The sequence below is a fragment of the Buteo buteo genome, chromosome 2 (assembly GCF_964188355.1).
Source record: "Buteo buteo chromosome 2, bButBut1.hap1.1, whole genome shotgun sequence".
NCBI lineage: Eukaryota > Metazoa > Chordata > Aves > Accipitriformes > Accipitridae > Buteo > Buteo buteo.
In genome coordinates this window covers 66,753,263-66,774,235 of record NC_134172.1, presented here as the reverse complement: position 1 = coordinate 66,774,235, position 20,973 = coordinate 66,753,263, and the positions used below count along the sequence as shown (strand labels likewise).

The following is a 20,973-nucleotide window of genomic DNA, read 5'->3' as shown; positions in this document are numbered from 1 at the left end:
CGCAGAGGAAAAGCCTGGTCTAGGCAGGAAAAGAGTGGCTCAGACATCCGAGTTGTTTATTGCACGAGCTGAAGTGCAGGAGACAGAGCTGTGCCAGTTTTTGCATATGGAGGACAAGCCTACTGGGTTCAGTCTGCTGTGGCTGGGAGTCGTCGGACTTGCTGTGCACGCCGGATAATCAAAGCACACGTGCACCACACTTGAAACGTCTTGGTCATCTGTGAATGTCGAGGGTATCTGTGCAAGTTTGCAGGGGAGTCTTGGAAGCAAGTGCGGGAGTGGTAGGTGGTGTCTCGGAGGTCACTGGAAGGACAGCATCAGAAAACCTGTGTCACGCTGTGTCCTCTCACATGTTTGGACAGCAGGTTTTCCCCTACTCCGGGGGGTTTGATCCCAACCTTGTCCGTTATTGCTAAACACGAGCCAAAGGAAGTCTAGCACTTAACCTCTGTTTGGCTTTTACTGCAGTCATTAATCAATGAAGACCGATGTATTGTGCATGCCATGTTTGAATGTGTAGTTTAATCTCTCTCTCCTTATCTCTTCCTCTCCCAGTACCAGAAATTGCCCTTGCAAAATGAGCAAGCTTCCTCTGAAGAGTCCTTTGACATCCCCGGTGTCAGAGGGCACGAATTCCAGGGTAGAGTCTTTGGACAACTTGTCAATGGACAGTTTTTGGCTGGAAGTAGAGAACATTAAACAGAGCGCTGAAGCCGAACAAGAGGAATGCAGCCTTGCAGATGTCAAAACACAAGAGGGTAGGTTGCCAAAAATGTTGGGAGCGAGGGGAGGAAGATGAATGTCTTAAAAAATTTGCTTATGAACCTGAATGATTTAGAAGCATGTTGCAATACGGTTAGAATATTACCGGTCAAATCAAAGATACTTTTTTTTCTTTTTTTTTTCATTGGGTGATGGATAATACCCTGCAGAAGTGGAGTGCTGGCCTGGCCTGGTTTCAGCTTCTGAAACAAAGCTGACTCTAAAGGTCAGTCAGGAGTACATTCAAGGCTTCAAATTTTTTCAGACAGCCCCCCACTAAGTGTGGGGGCTCTCACTCCCCGTGCAGGTGGCTGTACAGTAAACACGCTGTGATAGCTGACGGTGTTTTGGAAGGCTTGTTTGTGTACGTGGTTCTGAGTTCATCACAGTGGCTTTTATGAAAGCTGCTTTTGTGGAAGGCAGGCTTTTCTCCCTCTGATTCACTATTCAAGAAACCATAATAAACATCCAGAATGACTTGAGTCCATCCACACAAGGTTTTTCTTATATACCTCCTTCCCCCCCCCCCCCCCCGCCTTTCTTTCTTTTGAAGACTGCTTCATGTGCATGGGGTGTTTCTAATGGGATTTCTGTAGCACTGATGTTATCCAGTATTTTGGAATAACTGGAACCTGGACCGATTGCCTTTTGGCGTGGGAGGTACAATATCCTGGGCTGTTGGAGGGATGATAAACTGTGATAAGCAGCCAACGATCCTGCAGATTGGGATCACACATTTCCTGGGCCCATTTTGAAGAATGTGATTTAGCTGGCTGTACATCCTCTTGAATGGTGGGGTTTGCAGCCTGTACAGCCTGCAGCTGTTGTGCCAGCCTGATATTGAGAAGGATCCATGTGTGTAATGGGGAAATGTTTGAGTGAAAGTCCCAGTGTGTCGCCGTGCTTGGGAAGGGTAAATAGCTATCCTGGGTCCATGGAGGGGCTCTGGAGAGTGGAGTGGAAAGATCATCATCCGTATCTGCCGTAGTAGGCAAGACACAGTAAACAGTAAGGTCTGATGTTAGTGTCCCTACATAAAGGATGTAAGTTTGGTTTTTAGAACTGGAAGAGATGCAAGAGTGACTCAGAAAATGAGTGCGCCAGGAAGGAGACTCTGGAAAAGAGGCCATGCCATGAGATGAAAGGCTGTCTGGGATATCCAAAAGAATGATATGCTAGAGGCAATTTGATTACTGTGTGTAAGCAGGGACACAAGGAAAAGTGTCTTTTAATGCTGTATATTAATCTAGCAGGCAAGAGCTGACTGCTTAATTGGCCATTGAAACCAGACAGACTTGAAATAATGCTCTGGGTAGTGAAGCCTTCCTGGCAGGCTGGGGAAGGAGGTGCAGCACGCTCAGCCCCCAGGTGCCTCCTGCAAAGGACCTTAGTCAAATAAGCATCATGCTGGAAGCATTAGTGGCGAGGGGGAGCTTCAGATAGTGTGGATGCAAGATTTGACTGGTGCCTCTTGGCTTTCATGCCCTTTGCAATTTATGGTTGGAGCACCACGAGGTGGCAATGAAGCCAAAGGCACCATCGCTCTTTGCATAAAGCCTGAGAATTTGCGCCTGGGCAGCAGCTAACAGCTCTGTGTGGACAGTGTGGCTCAACCTGACAAATAGCTGATGGTAATCACAGTACGGGGACAGCGTGGAGGCTACGTGTAGATAAGGCGTTGCAAAAATGCTGACCCAATTGGAGAACGCTGGTCTCCTGCGCGAGCCCTGTGTAATGGTGGCGTAATGGGAAGCCGCTTGCGACCTGGTGTTAGTGGGAGGCCAGCGTGTAACTTTGTAGAAGAACTGGGTCAGCAGAAAGGTGCTGATGATGCTTGTGGCCTCGCCAACAGTTGAAAGGGGCAGAAAGTAGCTTTTCCCTGAAATACGAGCAGCATTGTCCTTTCTGGGCTGTCTGCTGTTTATCCAGCTCTCTCCAAGGTCTGACAGTACGGCAGACTGATAATGTACGCACTCGTTGCGGTAGTGCCACTGAAGTATCTGCTGGCATCCTTATAGCGTGTAATCATGTCTGAGAAGTGTCTGCAAAGAGTGATTCTTCTCCACCTTCAAAAACTATATAGGAAGTTGTGCTTAATGTTTAGTCTGAAATTTTAGGATGCTGTAGCTGTCCTTTAACTTTTTGAAAAGTAAATGGTTTATTGTGAATGCTATTTTTGGCTAGCTTATGTTTCAAGTAAGGTTTTGCAGTTGGTGTTCTCTAGTTTTGGAGATTTATTCCCAATTTTACCCCCCTGAAATGCTGCTTGTCTGGAACTCACAAGACAAATCTTAGCAGCTCTCCAGGCTTAAACCTGCAGCTCAGCTTCTGTGGACCTCTCGCTTCTGACCTGTTTCTCTCCGATTTCCCCCTTTGCCCCATAAATAACCTATTTTACTGGTTTCCTTTTGCGTTGCTGGCAAACATAACTGGGCCAAAAATACTAAATAGAGGAATTAAAATCTGGTGCTTTGGCATCAGATGGGGCAGTAGGCTCACACGGATGTCCGATTTAGGGCCTGCTGTTTAGTATTGTGTATTAGATTAGTTTCCTGTTATGACTGGAATTGGGTATTTTCAAAATTTGCAAGCAATACGCTTAAATTCCTTTAGTTCCTGAAGACAAAACAAACGAGAAGTCTTGTGAGCTGTGCTGCTGTGAAACCACAATGTAGGACAAATAGCTGTACAGTGAGGAGTAGCAAATGGGACCACGAGCATATGAGCAGCTGTAACCAAGTGAGCAGTACCGAGGGGATGCTCTTACCTGTTAGCTTCTGTAGAACCAAACATGGGAACAGACCAAAACTTCAGACCATGTGGGAAAGCTAGCCAGTTGGCTAGAAAATTCATTAAAAGAAACACTTCGCTTCAGGTCCAACTCTATTTATTGTAGTGTGATGCTGAAAAAAGTTCTGTTTCATTACAGCACCTAAGAACAGAAAGACCATACTCTAAAGGCTGAAAAGAGTTTTAATGGAGTCACGATATGTTTTTGCAAGTTGCATGAAAACAGAAGTTTCCCCAGAAAAATTAAATTACTTAATCTCTCAAGAAGAGCTGCATGGCTTTTTTGTTATTGATGCAGCAATAATAAAACTTGGAGCAGCAGCGGTAACTGAGGAGATACCAGTTTGCATAGGGAAGGAAGAGTAGGAATGAACTGTTCTGTTTCAGTCAGTTCAGTTTTGATTTTTCTTTTTCCCAGTATAACCTTTGGTAGAGCTATGCTGGAGCTGCCTGCAGTGAATGATTGTGGTATGTAGAATTGAAAAGATAAAGGCTTTGTGGTGTTTGCTGTATTAAAGTTGAAGCCACCTGCTAAATTGCTTCTTTTATCCTTGGATTTCAAGTAGCTGCCTTGCTCAGGGCACTTTCTCACTTCCTCAAAGGGTGCATCCCATAAGGAAAAAATTGTCTTCTGTGTTTGAAGTGTAACTTTATATGTACTGAAGAATGAAGTGAAATTGAGCTTGTTTGAGTAATGCTGCTATACCGTCTCCAGGCTTCTCACACTTCATTCTGGAACTGGAATGGTCTTTAATTTTAGTGGTTTTGAACAGGCACAGACATAAAGTGAATGCACAGAGTAAGAATAATGATTTTGCTTTTGTTGAATGACTGTATGGATACCAACCCACTTAAAAAGGTAAAGAACAGGGATGGTGCATACAAATAGTTCTGCAAGTATATTAAACAAATATGTTTGCATCTACCAGGTCAGTGTCTGGATATTTAAAAAAAAAAAAAGACTTGTTGATACATAGGCATGCATATGGATAAATAAAAATTAAAAGAAATAGCCAAACAATGGGAAGAGTACAAAAGTCAAAAGTGCAGCATTGTATATTGTGGCTTCTCACAGACCCTTTGTCCATTCTCAAAGCTGCCAGAGCTCCCCTTTGCACAAGCAAGTCCATGTAAAGGCAGATTTAAGCAAGTGCATCTGACTTTCCTCCTGTGTCCTATGAAAGCCCCCACTGGGTTCAGTACCTATTGTAATCCTTGTGCTAAATACCATGCAGAGTCACACTTGTGCCCAGCTTCTGAGGGGCCCTAGGTTCCTGGCAATAGCCATGCCTCCTTGGTTTTTTCTTCTCTTTTCCTCCCCTAGGATGAGGAGAAAGGAGTATGCGAGCAGTTCTAGTTGCCTAAAGTGCTGTCTCTCCTCTGGTTTCACCCTGATACCCAGCTGGGTACCTGGGAGTAGGGCTAAGATTTTGAGAACAGCCGTGGCTTCCTAACAGAGATGTGGGTCCCTTCCAGTGATGTCCCGTTGCCACCCCAGGAAGGGAATGGCTCGGGCTTCTGGTCTCCTCTCTCTGAAGAGTTTCAAGCACTCCGATTGCTGTTACCCCTTTCTCTTCTCACTCGCCCTTCTCCTCCCTTGCCTGGCAGAGGGAGAAGCTGAAGCTGAGTGGCTCCAGGACGCGGGTCTGTCCGACCTCCTCGGGGACCGTGCCTCGGAAAATGACAACATCGTGCTGCTCTCCACCCTGACCAAGACCCAGGCTGCTGCTGTGCAGCGGCGGTTGGACACCTACTCCCGGTCTCGGAGGAGGAAGAACAAGCATCCTGTGCGTGATGTCCGAGACGTTTTTGGAGTGGTCAGCTCAGAGGTATGTTGGTGCGGTGGGGTCTCCTGAAAGACTTTGTTGCGTTGTGGTAGCTGACTTGGCTTTCTGGGTCTAGGGCTATTCTTATTTCCAAATAGAAGACTTCATCTCTTGAGCTGAAATGAAGCTGAGATTGTAGAAGTTCTGCATCCAGGTTGCAGCACTGAGAAGTTGCTACAAAACCTGCAGATCCATAAGCATCCTAGAGACTGCTGGCAGACTTGTGTATAGTGCCTACAGCCCTGCAGCCTTGTTGAGCACTGGTATTGTTTGGAGCCCTCTTGTGTTTTCTTTATTCCAGTGACGTGTTAAATCATTGATAACCAAAAAAAGAGAACTTCGTAAGTTTAGTTCTGATAAGGTGACCTTGTACAGCTGGTAAGCCTGGAGAAAGACTGGCCACTGTCCTTTTTTTTTTTTTTTTGTAGAGAATACATAACCATTACCTTTTTAGTTGCTTGCCTGCTGTGCTGCTCCTCTTCTGGTTGTGGCCACAAGGTACAGTATCCTTATTTTTCCTAGGGGCTGCTGGAAAGTATCCCAATCAGGGCTCCTTGTGACTTTTTCTACTTGGTCAAGTGTCTAGTCAGAATATATTGAGCTTGAACAAGATCTACCTTTTTCAGTAGCACGGGCCCCTTGCTCTTTACTAGAACTGATTACTCCTTTTCCTCAGCCTGAGCCTCTTTGAAACTTCTTTTACTACACTGAGATTAACTATACACAAATAATCCCTTGAATGCCTTAAGGGAATGACGCTAGCAGTCTGCAACATCACTGGAAACTGCTGTGGTTGTGTTGGATGTAACTGCCTGGTGTTGAGGTGCAGATTGCTGCTTTACTGTGAATTGCACTGAGACAGTGTCACGGCTGATTCTCTTTTGCAGAGCATTACTTGCATTCCTTCTTGAATGGGTAACAAAAAGATTATATTTCTGGAAGCACTTGTGCTTCAAGGTTTTCTTAAGTGCCTCAGTTGAAATTTGGCAAGTTTTAAAACTTGCAGATTAAAGAGAAGCCTGTTGAATCTCTTAAAATAAAATAATTTTACTTTCTGCTGTATAGGAATAGAGATTTTTGAGCTCTTAATCTTAAGTGTCGACTCACTAGGTTGCTAATATTTGTATTTGATAATTTGCATTTGATAAGCAGCTGAGATCAAACCTGATGTTTTAAAGTGATGTTTTGATATAATGAAGACATGTAAAAAGATGCTAAAACTGCCTGTTTAAAATGCCTTAATTTAATTAGAAGTGAAACATTTTCTCACTTCTTACTTTAAGCAAGATCACTGGACTCTTTTCCAACTATGCTGCTGGAATTATTCGTATTTTCTTTGGCTTCATTTTTTTAAAGCTTTGCAGTTGCCTCTGAGATCTACAGCAGAGGTCACTGAAGCAGAAAAGTGTTGGGTTTTTCCCCTCCCATTTTAATGAAAGTAAGAACATGTATTTTAAATTAGCCCATTTGACTGTTTGTTCCTTCTTTGCTGAGTGGCCATCAGCTTAACCTCTGTATTCCTTGCTTGTCTTTTACAGTGTACACAAGGGCTGGTGTTTGCCCTCTGTATTTCATGGGAAGGGACAGATGCTCAGCTTAGGCAAATTGAGAGAGATTTCTATGTAAAATGATAAACTTCTGAGACTTCAGGGTGTGATACAGGATATAGCCACTGAGCAGAAGTCCTTTACCTTTGAGTGATTCCTGGAGCAATCCCAGAGGGAAGCAGGCTTTTGGGTTAATTTTCAATACTGGTTAGAAAAACTGTTGTCCCAGTTCCAAACACAATTTTGGGGCTCTGAAGGATGTATTCAGGAACCATAGGCCAAAACAGGCCTGGTGTTGCTATAACACTTGCTTGAGGCATGTAGCAAAACTTGATAAATTCTTTATTGCACAGAAGGATATCTGAAATCTTCACTTTATAAGTGAGGAAACAGAAGTGCAAAACAGTAAAGTTTTTTTCCCACAGTCTCAGAAATTCCTGATTTGGAGCCCAGATCCAGTATCTGTGCCTTTACTGCTCAGTCAGGTTTTGGATGCTTCCCACTACTGACTGCTCTCTCAGTACGCTGGGAGCAGAATGTTTGAATGGGCTCTACCTATCGAAGAAACTATGTTCAGCAAATTGAGCTTAAAGCTGATTCAGTTCATCTGTGGCTAGAGTGGAAGCAGCTCAGGCTGTAAGAGTGCAGGCAGTGATGTGTCGGAGTAATTTGGATTTGTATTTCCATCAGTGTTTCAAGATGGATTTGGCGTTTGCCTCCTGTCCACCTCTGTCATAAGCTACTCTCAGGCATCAAAGCTGCTGGCATTTCTATCAGAACCTTTCTATGTAGTTCCCCTATATTACTCTTCAATACAGCCTGTTTACACGATAGCTGGATCTGAAGGTGCTCTGTCATTAGTGTATGATGTGTGATTAAGCCAGATGCTAAATGAATTGGTTCTGCTTTCATGGCAGCTCACCAGTTGTGCACCTACTCCAAAGATATAGTACATCATCTGTGCAAACTAACTGGTTTTCTTCTGTTTGTGGTGACTTTGCACAGGTTTCTTTTAACTATCAGTCCTCAGTCCACAACTGCATGTCATAAGCAGATTCTTGGAAAGTTGCTAACTTTTGATAATAGAATAAGCTTTCCTACATTCTAACTACTGCTAGCAAAAGTAAGGTTTTTATTAACAGAATTGCCTGCCAAATGCCTCCTTATACTTTTAAAGATTCACTTCTCTGGACATGAAGAGGTAGCTTACTATGAAGCCCATGAAGGGAAGCTTTTAGGTGCTGATGTCTACTTAGTATGTTCTTTCTCCTGATAGATCTTGTGATCACAGGCAATGGGTGGGCCCCGTGCAGCTTGGTTGGTCCACTGTTTGTTAGCCCCTCAGTGCATGAACTAAAAGGGGGAAATTGGCTAATGATTGCATGAAAGGAAGAATTGGCTTAATGATGTGCAAATTTGTGACAAATACTGTCTATGAGATAGCCATCCATTTTCCACCTGTCTGCCAAATCCTCTAATTATAATTCTTAATTTCAGAGCAGTCTTGTAGCCCTGAGCTTGAGCAGCATTTTCTTAGACTAACAGACAATATCAGGTGTGTGTTTTCTGCGAAAATCAGGTTGTCTTATAATAACTTCTGTTTTGTCTAGGTAAGCATGTTCTGGTTTATTTTTCAGGAGTCAGCAGCAGAGAAAAAGGAGTCCAGCCCAGATCAGTTGTGGCACAATCTACGGACTTCAAATGTACAGAGAAGTAAGAAGGAAGTTTTAAAATGTAGAGTCAGACTGAACGGGCAGTAGGATCAGAAGTAGGGCTGAAACTGGAAGGGAGGTTATACTAATCTGGGGTCTGAAACATTGGCCTTGTTTGTGGGGGGTTTTTGTTGTGGGTTTTTGGGTTTTTTTTTTTTGTTTTTTTTTTTTTTTTTTAAATACATGGTTATCCACAGTTGTGGATTTAGTAAACTTTTCCAGGCTTTAGTGTTGTTATGAATTGCCACTCAAACTGATAACTGTAACTCTTTGAGAATGCAACTAGAAGATGGAAGTAAAATCAGTCTAGCAAAGAACATATGGTGAAATCTTATAAACACCATATGCAATTGTGTAAAGAGAAGTTAGCCATAGGTATGTCCTTTAATTTAAGGCCATGATCATGTCTTACCAGTGTTCTAGTGATTGTAGCTGTAATGTTATTACTGTAAGCTAATCTTACCCTATTGATCAGTCTCAGGACTGTGCTATGAGAACACTGTTTTCAAATGTTAATGTAGGATTTTTTAAAAGCAATGGTAAGCAAATCTGTCTCAAACTGCTTTTTTAGCACACTTGTTTTCTAAGATTCACCCTTCTGGTTTTCTGAAATTCAAGACAATTTCTCCTCTGTAGCAGAAACCCAGGATTACTCCTGCCCAGTTCGAAACCCTGGAAAAGAGGAGGTGTTCAACATGGATGTTGCCTACTCAGAGCAAGCGGCTGTCCTGCTCAAGGGATCATTCCTGTCTGAATCTAGGAAGTTAAAGGATGGAAATGCCCTAACTGTAAGCACTGAAGGAATTTTTCCTGTTAGAACTTACTAGTCTTTTCTTGTTGAGAGGGTTACAAGACACTTGATTCAATTGTATGGCCAGCTCTTGGAAACGTCCTCTATGGATGGTGTTGCAATGGGTCTATATTAGGTAGGTATTTTTGGACAGGTAGTGCTGTTATCCTTGCAGTGTTGGGCAAGGATAACCGTTGTGTAGTGAAGGGTCAAAAGAAGTAAGGCTTATGTGTGAAACTAGCTATTTTGATACAGATCTGGGTCGTTTCCACTGAAAAGAGGAGAATAACTGGACTTTCTTACTTGTAATTCTAACAGTTTTCTTCTCCACAAATGTACTGGACTGCTTCTAAAGTTCAAGTAGATTAGGGTAGCTATCAGTCTGTCTTTAATTTAGATAAATTGGGATCTGCAATATGATATAAGAGCAATACTGAAAAGGGAAAATATTTATTCAGCTGTGGGTTAAGTTGGAGTAGTTTTAGGCATTTGTCTGGTGTTGAAAACAGGAGAATGAATAGATGCCTGGTTATGGTAAGGAATGATAAAAATGCAGCAAAACTTGATAACCAGTGAGATTAGTAGTAATAACTTGCACTGAACCTTTTGGGTATGTGTGTTTTCCCTTAGAAATTTAAGATCCCCAAGGGTAGACTAGGAGTGACCAGGATTGGAGATCTATCTGCTCAGGACATGAAGAAGATCCCCACACTGGCCCTTATTGAACTAACAGCTCTCTGTGATATTCTGGGCTTTGAGCTGAAGAGAAACAAAGCACCAAAACTGAAAACAACAGGTTAGTTGTATGTCATCTTTTTTTTTTTTTTTGTGCCATTTTTTACAGTGACCTTCTCATAGGTTTGTGTTTCAAATGTTAGAACAGAGAGGGACTTTGATAAGAAACCTTGTGACAGGTTTGTTTTCCTTTATCAGAATTTCTCCTGGAAGTCACTGGATCATGACATCAAGACCTAGCACCACATTTATGTCTGACTATCAAATGCACTTGTCCTGTTTAACTATTCCTCTCTTTTTCTCCAGTATCTACACTTAAAAATGTACCATCTTAGTCTGCAGTGGGGGATATATCCCTTACACCTGGATTAGAGGTGATACAGACTTACAATATGTTGTTTCTGTTGTAGAGAAAAGACTCTTTGGAGTTCCACTTCACACCCTATTGGAAAATGACCAAAAACTGCTCCCCAACACCAAGGTCCCTCTGTTACTCCAGGCAGTAAGTTCTCTTCTGGTTTCATTCACGCCTCTGATCCTCAGGGTCAGGAAGCCTTTGAGGCCTGTGATAAGGAAGAGCTGACTTCTCATCCTCTGTGCCTAAAAGCTTTCTTTTTCCCCCCCTTTAATAGCTGCTGTCCTGCTTGGAAAAGAGAGGACTTGAAACAGAGGGCATTTTGAGAGTTTCTGGGTCCCAGACCAGAATCAAGGTAGGAGCTCTTTAGTAGCATTCAAAGGTGTCAGAGGTGATCAGGAAGCACATTGCTGAAGCAAGTATCTAAATAACTGGAATTGTCTCGCCTCCCTTCCCAGTACAACTAGAAACGTCCGTTGCTGGGAAATCTGGGAGTGTCTGCTGTGAGGGTCTCTGCACTCTTTGGACTTGATGGGTTGCCCTCCTAGTGCTCAGCTACAAAATTTCCCTTGTAGTTGCTTATTAAAGCATGTGATAAATCCCATCTTTTTAACAGAGTCTGGAACAGAAGCTAGAAAGGGACTTCTATACTGGCCTTTTCCGCTGGGATGAAGTCCACCAGAATGATGTATCGGGGCTACTGAAAAGGTTCATCAGAGAGCTGCCGGCCCCGCTGCTGACTGCAGAGTACCTCCCTGCTTTTGCTGCTGTACAGAGTGAGTCCCTGCTTTGGCTTTTTAGCATCAGTTTGCTGCTTTTCTGGCAAAGCTCTACTGGTCTTGGGCTCTCCTATCAGGTGTGTTGGGAGCCTGTGGATTTGGTGGGAGTACAGAGCACCATACGAACTGTAGCCAAACTCAGAGTGCAGGGTGCTGCGTGTACTATTACATACCAGCCTGAGAGTCGTAGTCGCCGGTGCGTGGTTGCATACATCTTTGCATAGGAACGCTGTCTGGGGATCTTAAGTTACGTTGTGTCATTTGAGGCTGCGAGGTTGCTACCATGAATTAGGACAAATCGATAAATAATGACATGTAGGCTGAGTTGTGGCAACTGACCAGTGTGCATGGTCTTGGCTTGTCTGCAGGTAATGCAGTGTTCTGCAAGCACCTTATTTTGAGGTTTGTGACTCAACAGATGGTTTGAATGTGTTAAGCTAACTGTTTTAATTGCACAACTGGTTTTGTTCAAGAAATGGGGAATAATGGGGTCTTTTGATGTCCTTAAAGGGCATCAGACTTGCTGGTAGACTGTGTATTCTGAAGCAAATCAGCCAGTCTTCTAAAACATAGGTAGTTCACTTCATAAGGGCAGTATGAGCTTGATTTACTTCTGTAAAACAAGGTCTCAAATCCTAGATGACAAACACTACAGTAAGTAATTGCCTTATTCCTTGGGGGATTCCCATGCTTAAAAAGAATGGTGTCAGGAGCCTGAATCCTCTGTCCTGTTGTTGCTCTCCCTCTCTAGGTATTCCAGACCTGAAGCAAAGATTGCAAGCTCTAAACCTCCTGATCCTGATTCTGCCAGAGCCCAACAGAAACACTCTAAAGGTAGCTACCTGTTCTGGATTTAACTGGAAAAACGTGATCTCCTTCCAGGTTTTTATTCAAGGAAACTCTATCAGCTTTTGTAAATAACACACATCATGCGATTTGGTTTTATTTCACTGACTTGAGAATGGAAACCAATGACGGGGGAAGCAGGCAAACCTCAAGGCTGTGCAGTGAACGTAAGCTGTAAGCACAGTCTGCGTTTTGGGTACAAATTTAAGAGCAGTAGGAATCCATGTGGTCCTGGAGCATCCTGTTTAGAAACATGCTCATCCTCTTCAGTGTGTTAAAGTACTTCACTATGCAGTGAAAGATGTATGGGTCTTACATTGTATGTGGGCATCCTAAGGTATAGGGAAAGAAATTCAGTCTTTTGGTTCATGGTTTGTGGTATTGTCGTCATCTATGAAAGACAGTTTCAATTTAAAAAAAAACAAACAAACAAAAACAAAAAAACCCAAACAAACCAAAAACCAACTACTAAGCTTACAACTTCCTACCCTTTTCTGATCAGAAGGCATTTCAAATCCTTTCGCCTACTGCTTTTTGAAAGAATAAATGCTGATGGGATCAGCTTTGCAGGCAGTGCACAACTTCTGCCTTTCTGTGCTTTATAAGAACTGTGGTGGTTGCTGCTGCCATTTTTTTTGTTTGTTTGTTTTTTTCTTTCCCCCTCCTGAGTAATTCAGCTTCCAGGTAATAAAGGCAAAGCTGACTTAGCACCCTGCAAACTTTATTTAGGGTGCTGGAATACGTAATCCAGTCAAAGATGATCTGTCATGCATCATGGCTTTGGTGGAAGCATGAAGCAGAAGAGATGGTCCAAAAGGGTTTATTTTTCCACATCTGGGAATAGCTTTGAGTGGATACTGGGGGAAGGGGGGGTGCCATCTCTGGATTCTGTAACTGTTATGACTGGACTTTGTAAATTGCCACCTGTCAAGGCGCTCATCTTCTTCCCACACAGACTCTCTCTCCTGATTCATGAATGGTGGACAAACCATCTCTCTGCCTGGTATGGTTATTTGGTGCTATCCTAATATTAGAAAATGCTCACTGAATTTCCTGGCTGGACAAATAGGATTTGCTCATGGATATCAAGAAAAAATGCTAATTAAATGATCTCTCCAGCAATTGCCACAGTAGTTTCTTGAGCATTAGCAATGGATGTCTTAAGTCTCTTCCCCTCTCTTTAGGCTCTACTTGAATTTCTCAGCAAAGTGGTTGCCAGGGAGAACGACAACAAAATGAACCTCTGGAATGTTTCCACAGTCATGGCCCCAAACCTCTTCATGCACAAGGGGCTGCCAAACAAGATCCCCGAAGGGAAGGAGAAACAGCTGGCAGAAGGGGCAGCTGATGTTGTGCGGACGATGATCCATTACCAGGATTTGCTCTGGACAGTAAGTTGCCCGGGTGTTTTGTGGTATGGTGTAGCAGTGTCTTGGTTTGGTTAGAATTGTAATAGGGGAAGGGATAGTCTTGGAAATTTCAGAGGAGTTAAATGTCTGGAGGCAAAACCTCTGGCTGAATTTCAAGACTACCTGTTTTCAAGGTATATAGATATTTTGTCGATTTAAGGAGATTCATAAAGTGATGTTTAAGTTCTTAAATGGCATCTTCATCTCTGCTTGATTTGTTTTAATTCCTGTTTTCTCCCTTCTCCGCTGCCCAGGTGTCCTCTTTTCTGGTAGCTCAAGTGAGAAAGCTGAATGAAAGCAATAGCAAAAGGTACCAGTTCTGTGACAAACGAATTAAGAATTTGTTGCGGAAGATTCATGCTGATAAAGACAAGGTGGAGAAGAACCAGGCAGAGGTGAGTTAGGGCTTGGAAAAACTGAGCCCTTTCATAACAGTGTCAAATGTTTTCATAAAAACTTGGAAAACTGTAAGGAGTGATGCTCATTAAAGAGCAAGAGGGAGAAAAATCTGCAGAACAATGAGAAACCATTTCCCAAACCCTTTTGGCCAGGTTGTGGCAAAAATTGATCCCAACAATAAGACTACTAAATAAGTTTCAGGCTACAAAACACTTGGTTAAGATGCTGCATGGTTGCAGATGAGGGGGGAAGAGACCAAGAGTGGAAATGCTGATCTTTACCTCGTGTGAAGAGCAGAATTCATATGGCTCTAGGTGTCCCATGTGTTTATATCCCATGATAAAGGCAGACTTATTTTCATGAACTTAAAGCAAAAATTTAGACTATTACAGTAGTATAAAAATACATTTTGCATCTGATTTTCTTTTTCCTCTATAATGCTGCTGATCTGTATGGGAGGGTTTGAGGACGAGGTTCTTGCCACTTAAAAGGAGAGAAGTAAGTTCTCTGATAAATGAAATGGCTCTGCTCCTTCTTGTGTTGGTGCGGACTGAGATTTTTAAACAGATGTTGCTACTAGGTCTATTTGAGTGTCAAAGTTGGGAAAAGATCCTTGGAGTCATTCTGCATTTGTGTTTTTGGTTGCCACTGTTAGTTGAATAAGTGTGGGTCTGCAGGTGCTAGGTTACGTCATGCAGTACTGGATTTTAAGTATTGCATAGCAGTGGTGGTGCAACTGGGATGCTTTAAGGGCACGAGCTAGGTGGAGTTTGCAGATAGAAATAATATGTAGAGAGCTCGAATCTGCAGACCTGAAGAAGAGTTTGTGTTCTCACAAGTCAGTACATCCCCCTTTCTATACCAGCTGGGCTCCTGAAATGATGTCTGCCTAAAATTTGGCTGGTTAAAGTGGCATGTCACTGTTGAAGGTGCTGTCATTTCAGAGAGGACAACTACTGTTTAGGCAAACAGATGACCCGATGCTTAGAACAGTGCTAACACTATTTCCTAACAGTCTCAGTGTTCTGCACTGTTTTTGCAGAAGACTCGGAATTGCAAAATTAGCTTGCTGCAGATCAGACCCCATTAGAACAGTTCAACGTGCTCCACAAAAGTTCTTGAGAAGTTACTTCGTGAGGGAGTTGATGAAAACAGTCTTAAGAAAATAGCACTTGAACTCTGCTCTGTGATGGCTCAGAGCTTCCTTTTTTTTGAAACTACCTTTCTGAAATTCAGTAGTCTGCAATTCAGTTGTCTAAACTACTTTTTCAGTCATTTAAGTGAATTCCAGAGAAGCCTATCAGACTTGTGCAAAACAGTTTGTCAAAATTTATTCTGGTAAATCCTACTGTCATCAAAGCTTGTGTCACTTCTGGTGCCAGTGCTGTATTTGAACAGCAGAGAGCACCAGCGCACGCTGATGGAGAGCGGTGCTAATGCAAGCACTAATGATTTGTTTATAATGGTCACCTTGATACTTCTATAAGCTTCCAGCCTGGAGTATGTGTGGGATAAGAAACAAACCTAAATTCTCTGAACAGCTGCCTGGATAGGTTTAATTCTCCACACTCTCCAATCTATTTTGAAACTTGATGTTTTAGCTGATAAAAGTCTGTCTTTAAGCACTTTCTTCTTTTTGCCTCTCTGCCTGCCTTGTTCAGCCTTCCAAGATTGTGAAAGTCCATGCTTCGCTTCTCCTGAAGGATTCGCTAGAGGTGCATTTGAACAATGCAACAAGAGTTGCTGATGTCTTGAGGCAATTTCAGAAGAACCTGTGCCAGAATGGCTGGAACATTGTTAACACTGTCAACCTCCTCAAGTGGTAAATGGCTTTTTCTCTGCTTAAAAAAAAGAAAAAAGAAAAAAGTACTAGGTGGTCTAGTTGCTGGTTTCTGTCTTCTGGCAGAGCTGGTGTGGTGGCAGTGAGCCGTTAGGAGACTGTTCTCTGCTCCTCTATTCTAAGCTTTGGAAATAGTTTGTTGGATGGGGCGAGCAAATGTTAGTTCAACTGATTCCATCACTGTGCTCAGGCTGTTGGGAGGTCAGTAGTCCCCTCTGGGCTGCTGGACAGCGAGCGAACTTTAGCAGTATGTGCAAAGCCTTGCTGAATGGAAGGGAAAGTGGAATAACATTGACCCTGCGAAACAAACCCTCTCTAGCTCTCCTGCAGAAAAACATCACTTGTGCAAATTATTTGCCTGGAGTAGTATTTCCAGCATGCATATGTTAATATAGGGATTTCCAAAAATAAGCTCTATGGTTCCCTCCTATGCTCGCTCCAGTGGTGAATTGCTGAAATAACCCAAAAAATGAACAGAAGAATTCCTGCCCCGCTCTGTCACCATGCCTGCAGACTGTATTTAGTAGGTAAAGTGTTTGTGCATCTCTTGACTGTGTCCTTGGGCAGCAAATGCCTAAACAAGGAGGGTGGATGGGAAGTTGGCTGAATATGGGTCAGCTGGTATCTCACTAACAAGCTACTACAGGTGCCTAAGTCTTCATGCAGATGAGCTTCTCTTGAACAGGCCATCAGCTCTAGAGGAATGCTGCCAATGAACTTTGGTATTTATGCCTGTTGTCTTCCTATTGAAAAGTTAGTGTTTGCCTATAGTGTGCTTCTCGCTAACAGCGAGGAATATCTGCCTTGTATTCTTTTTTCCAATTTGGGGTGCACTTTTCAACAGCTGCACTGTTCAGGAGGATCAGCAAGGTCTCTGTACCATGGCCTCTTGCTTCCTTGACCATTGGTGGCCTCTGAACCATAAGCAATTCTTCTGGAAGAAACATTACTAAACTACCTAACCTGCCTTTCACAGAGCTGTGTTAACTTCAATGTGTTTTTCTTTCTGCAGTAACAACTCAATGGAGTGCACAAACTTGCTCCTGTATGAAGTGGGAGGCAATATTGGTAAGTCTGGATGGCAACTGAAAATAAGGACTCTGGTATCCAGTTTTTATGCTTAACTTGCCTTAGGAGGGAGTTGTAAAAAGGATGAGATGGGGGGGGGGCTCCAAAAGTTAGAAGGCAAATGAACAAGTGTGGGTTAACCTCACCTACAGCAAACAGCACCTGTCAAAGCTCTTGTGTTGATCTTTCACATGCCTTCCAGCCATCACTGCAAAGCCTTTATACTGCAAGTATGTGGGAAGGTTGAAGCCTGGACTTCCAAAAGTACTAATGGATCTTATTCAGAAGCTGCCTTTCAAGGAAGGTGGAAACTAAAAGAGTCCAGAAGTCTTGAGGACAGAGACATGCAAAACTTTGTCCATCTTAAAAACAAACAAACCTCCCGTTCTGTTAAACATACTGTGTTAAACTCCCTCTCCCCTCAACGATAAAGGTTTGTGTTTGGAATTAAGTGTAGAACTTAAGATGAATGTAGTTTATGGTTTTAAGTAAAAGGCAACTTCATCCTATGCTACTAGGCTTTTAATTGGGTGCTTCTTAGCTGGGCTTTAAGTGTGGTAGGCTGGCACATGGCATCTGTACTAATGACTCCAGCTCCAGGTGTGAATTCTGTCTGCCTTCATGAACTTTCTGACAGAAGAACCCATACTAACTTGGGTGGAGGTTTCTCAAACCATGTAGTTAAACAAGTTGATGATGTTCATTAGTCACTGATTTCCACTCATCATTAGGATAATGTGATCAAATAGAGAGGAGACTTAAATAATATGATTGCAGCAGCAGATTAGGGGTGTCTGAAAATGGAAAGGAATTCTTATGCCCTGTTACAGCTGCTTCTGGAGACTGTCGGTTACTGGAGTGCTTTGTCTGCCTCTTAGTATTTCTCTTAGTAGCATCTGTAGAAGAAAATCTTTGTCATTGGAAACAATTCAGTCTCTGGATTTGATCACTAACGTATTTCATTATGGTTTTCAAGTGCTAAAGTTATTGGGTATTAAAGTTAGAGTACCCTTCCACAAAGATCAAAGCTTGGGTTTAATATAGTTTTAAGAAACATATATTTATTTTAACATAAATAACTAGAACTTTTCCAGATTTGTGGAAACAGTTTTGAATGGTTGTAATATTGAAATTAATGTGAGCAAATATCAGTTTTTAGGGGGAGAAAAAACCAACACCCTCCCCACCCACCCTAGCAATTATAGGACTAAGGATATAAGAAATGCTTTTTTTCTGAATCTCTTGACAGGTGAACATTGTCTGGACCCAGACACTTACCTCTTAGACTTGTACCACATCAATCCGCATGCTGAGTGGATAATTAAGCAAAACCCATCTTATCCTCGCATGTACTAAGGAAAGCATGAGCAAAAGGAAGCATTTGGCTGAAGTGTTTGGAAGGCATGGGAAAGCTGTAGAGATGTTCCTGGTATAGTCACAGACTGGACAATGCTTGTGTCTTTGAAGGAAAAACGGCTTTATTTACTACTTCCATGGCAGCTGGCTGTGAGAGTACACTACCCTACATGCTAACGGGGGTGTTGATAACAAGCAGCAATTATCATTATGTAGCAGAATTTGCAGAGGGTATGATTATTCTTAAACAAAATATCCCCCCCAAACAAACCCTGCAAACAAAGCTACAGTGGTTGTGCAGCAAAGATGGAACATAAGAGGAGAAACATCTGGTAGAAGACATCTGTTTCTTCTGGATTTGCTCTCTCTTTTGATCACATCCACATTTTGGACGAGAGACAGTCAAATGCTGCAGTGGTACTAGTGACATCCCTTGGTAAGATCCACTATTGACCATTGCACATCACCAGAAGAAGTTGCGATCCTGGGTTTCTCTAATAAGATACTGTTACATTCTTCAAAGAATGAAAAAAGGATGCTTCCGAAAAGGCCAGATAGGACGGAAGGCCAACATTCTGTATTTAATGACTACAGTTAAATACATATATGCAACACAAGAAAATAACTTTCCTTGGAAAAAAGTATGGGATGGACAGTAGCCTTTCAAATGTACAGTGTGATAGGAGAGACACCTGTCCCATACAGCTCTCCTGGTAATACAAAACCAAATGTACAGGTTGCCATTGATGAGGGTAAAACATGCATTTATTTTGCTGGACAACCTATATATCAATGGATAACCAAGGAATTATTCTGAAGTTCATTTGAGATTAGCAATCTGACCTGGCCACATGAACTAAACTTCTTTTTGGAAGACCCTGTGTGAACATGTCAGTTTAAAAACAAAACAGAAAACCCGTAAGATGTGCAGTGTCTGAAATAAGGGCTCTGTGTCTGTGTCTGGTCACACAGTGGGTACTGAATTGAGCCTTTACTGCTCTGACTGCACATTTTCATCCTGCACAGCCCAGTGTGATTGCTGTGGTCTGGGGAGAGACAAGGGTAGAGCAGAACGCTTGCACCTTGCATCAGTGCATAATCATCATACAACCTCAGCTCAAATTGGACTGTGCTTGTGGAAGAGGAGTGCAGAAGTACTGTTTTCTGTTGTGGTGATGCTGAAATACCTCACATGAGGGAGCCTACTAAGTAGTTACAGGGGGTGGAACAAGCACTGTTTCCATAAATCCTGATGTCTTTTTTTTTTTTATATACTGTTTTTAAACACTGTTGGATATTTATTCATGTGGCAGAAGCAGGGCTGCCCTGCAAGTGTATACTCCAAGTATTTCATTTGCCAAATCCTAGCTGCACTAGTGACAATCTCCAGTGTTATTTCTGTTGTTAAATGAATTTGTTTCCGTTGCTGTCTGAACTTTCCCTCCTCTGCTTTTTTCCCCCAGGCTGATGTGTAGCTATCCCTATTCATTATCTCAGAGTCCTAGTTTCTATTGTAAGGGCACTTCATTCTGTGGTCTGTCTGTGTTTCTAACCTGTTGTGGATACGGTGTGAGTGGTGCTGATGTCTTGAAATGATGTGTATAATAGAGAGTGTCTACTTTTTTTGGTTGAGATGATACAGGTGCACTGACTGGTGGGATCATCTTCATAGCTGTCTTTTTAAGAACCCGTAATAGAAACTTGCAAAAAACCCACCTCCCAACCCTAACCCAGAACCCCAATGTCAAGACTTCTTGAGGTGCCTCTGTTTTACAGGGTTTACATTTTGCCTAAAAGGGCCTGATTCTTGTCCTTGAGGATGGGTGATCTGTGTCTCTTGAAAATCAAGCTGCTTTAAAATTGGGCATTAAAAATCGATGGTACCTATTCCCTCATCACTTCTGGAAATCTTTGTTGCAGTGATGGAGCTTAGCAAAGAGCAAATGCTAGAGATGTGATACTCAAAGAAATACCTAACACATAACGATATCAGTGTAAGCTCAAAGGATCATTTGTAAGTTAAATTGCATCCCTGCAAATCCCATAATGCTGCATTTTTTGCACCCATCATATGCTGGATATTTTATTAAACATACTGGCTTCCATATGTATGAGGGGAAAACACTACATCGCTGCTTCTGTAAACAACAAATGAGTGGGTTTTTTCTGAACACCAAACAATGTGAATCAGTGCTGTGAAAAACAAGGTTGGTGGGAGGTTCTCATGAGGCAGATATCAGTTCTAAATATGAAAGGAAATGTAAAAAAAAAAAAACCAAAACCAACCAAAAAACCAAACCTCTTTCCAGATGATGGATATGCTTTTTTATTTTTCTTTCCTATCTTTGTACCAAAAAGTATGAATTTTTTCAGTCATTGATGTGCAACCTACTTCTGAATGCTAGCTTTTAATAACTTTTTAAATAAATTTTTAATTCTGTATTTAAAATTCATTTATTCAATGAAACAATAAAAATATAGTAAAATCTCTTGGCTCCAGTTTCGTTAGTGGCTGAGAATAAGTTAGCACGGTAAATGGTACCACATCTGTGAATGCCAGCAGGATTTGCCTCATGCCTGAAGAGGGAGGTACCTGGGGTCTAGGTGAGCTTGACAAGAGTTTTTTGTTACAGCTTCAGGAGAATTTTCTCTTCAGATGATCCTATGGCGTAGCTGCATGAGAATGATCCAGGAGGAGGAAGAGGAGGTCAGTGTTGGGTATAGAATGCCCAGAGAAAGGTTGACAGGGGGCGAAGGTC

At 42.3% G+C, this 20,973-nt stretch overlaps 1 protein-coding gene across 6 annotated transcripts in view; it reads left to right on the top strand.

Moving 5' to 3' along the window:
- Positions 1-20,702, top strand: part of ARHGAP40 (Rho GTPase activating protein 40) — a 43,900-nt gene extending 23,198 nt beyond the window's left edge. For 5 of the 6 annotated variants that reach the window (XM_075059183.1, XM_075059190.1, XM_075059211.1 and 2 more), the window contains 14 exons: positions 556-758; positions 5,161-5,381; positions 8,563-8,638; positions 9,274-9,425; positions 10,058-10,223; positions 10,573-10,664; positions 10,795-10,872; positions 11,134-11,293; positions 12,048-12,130; positions 13,327-13,533; positions 13,806-13,946; positions 15,612-15,772; positions 16,803-16,858; positions 18,108-20,702. In XM_075059183.1, the coding sequence (XP_074915284.1) occupies positions 578-758; positions 5,161-5,381; positions 8,563-8,638; positions 9,274-9,425; positions 10,058-10,223; positions 10,573-10,664; positions 10,795-10,872; positions 11,134-11,293; positions 12,048-12,130; positions 13,327-13,533; positions 13,806-13,946; positions 15,612-15,772; positions 16,803-16,858; positions 18,108-18,214 (1,881 nt within the window). In that variant the 5' untranslated portion in view covers positions 556-577 and the 3' untranslated portion in view covers positions 18,215-20,702. The remainder of the gene's footprint in view (positions 1-555; positions 759-5,160; positions 5,382-8,562; positions 8,639-9,273; positions 9,426-10,057; positions 10,224-10,572; positions 10,665-10,794; positions 10,873-11,133; positions 11,294-12,047; positions 12,131-13,326; positions 13,534-13,805; positions 13,947-15,611; positions 15,773-16,802; positions 16,859-18,107) is intronic. The other variant, XM_075059175.1, reaches the window with a different exon arrangement.
- Positions 20,703-20,973: the final 271 nt, after the last annotated feature.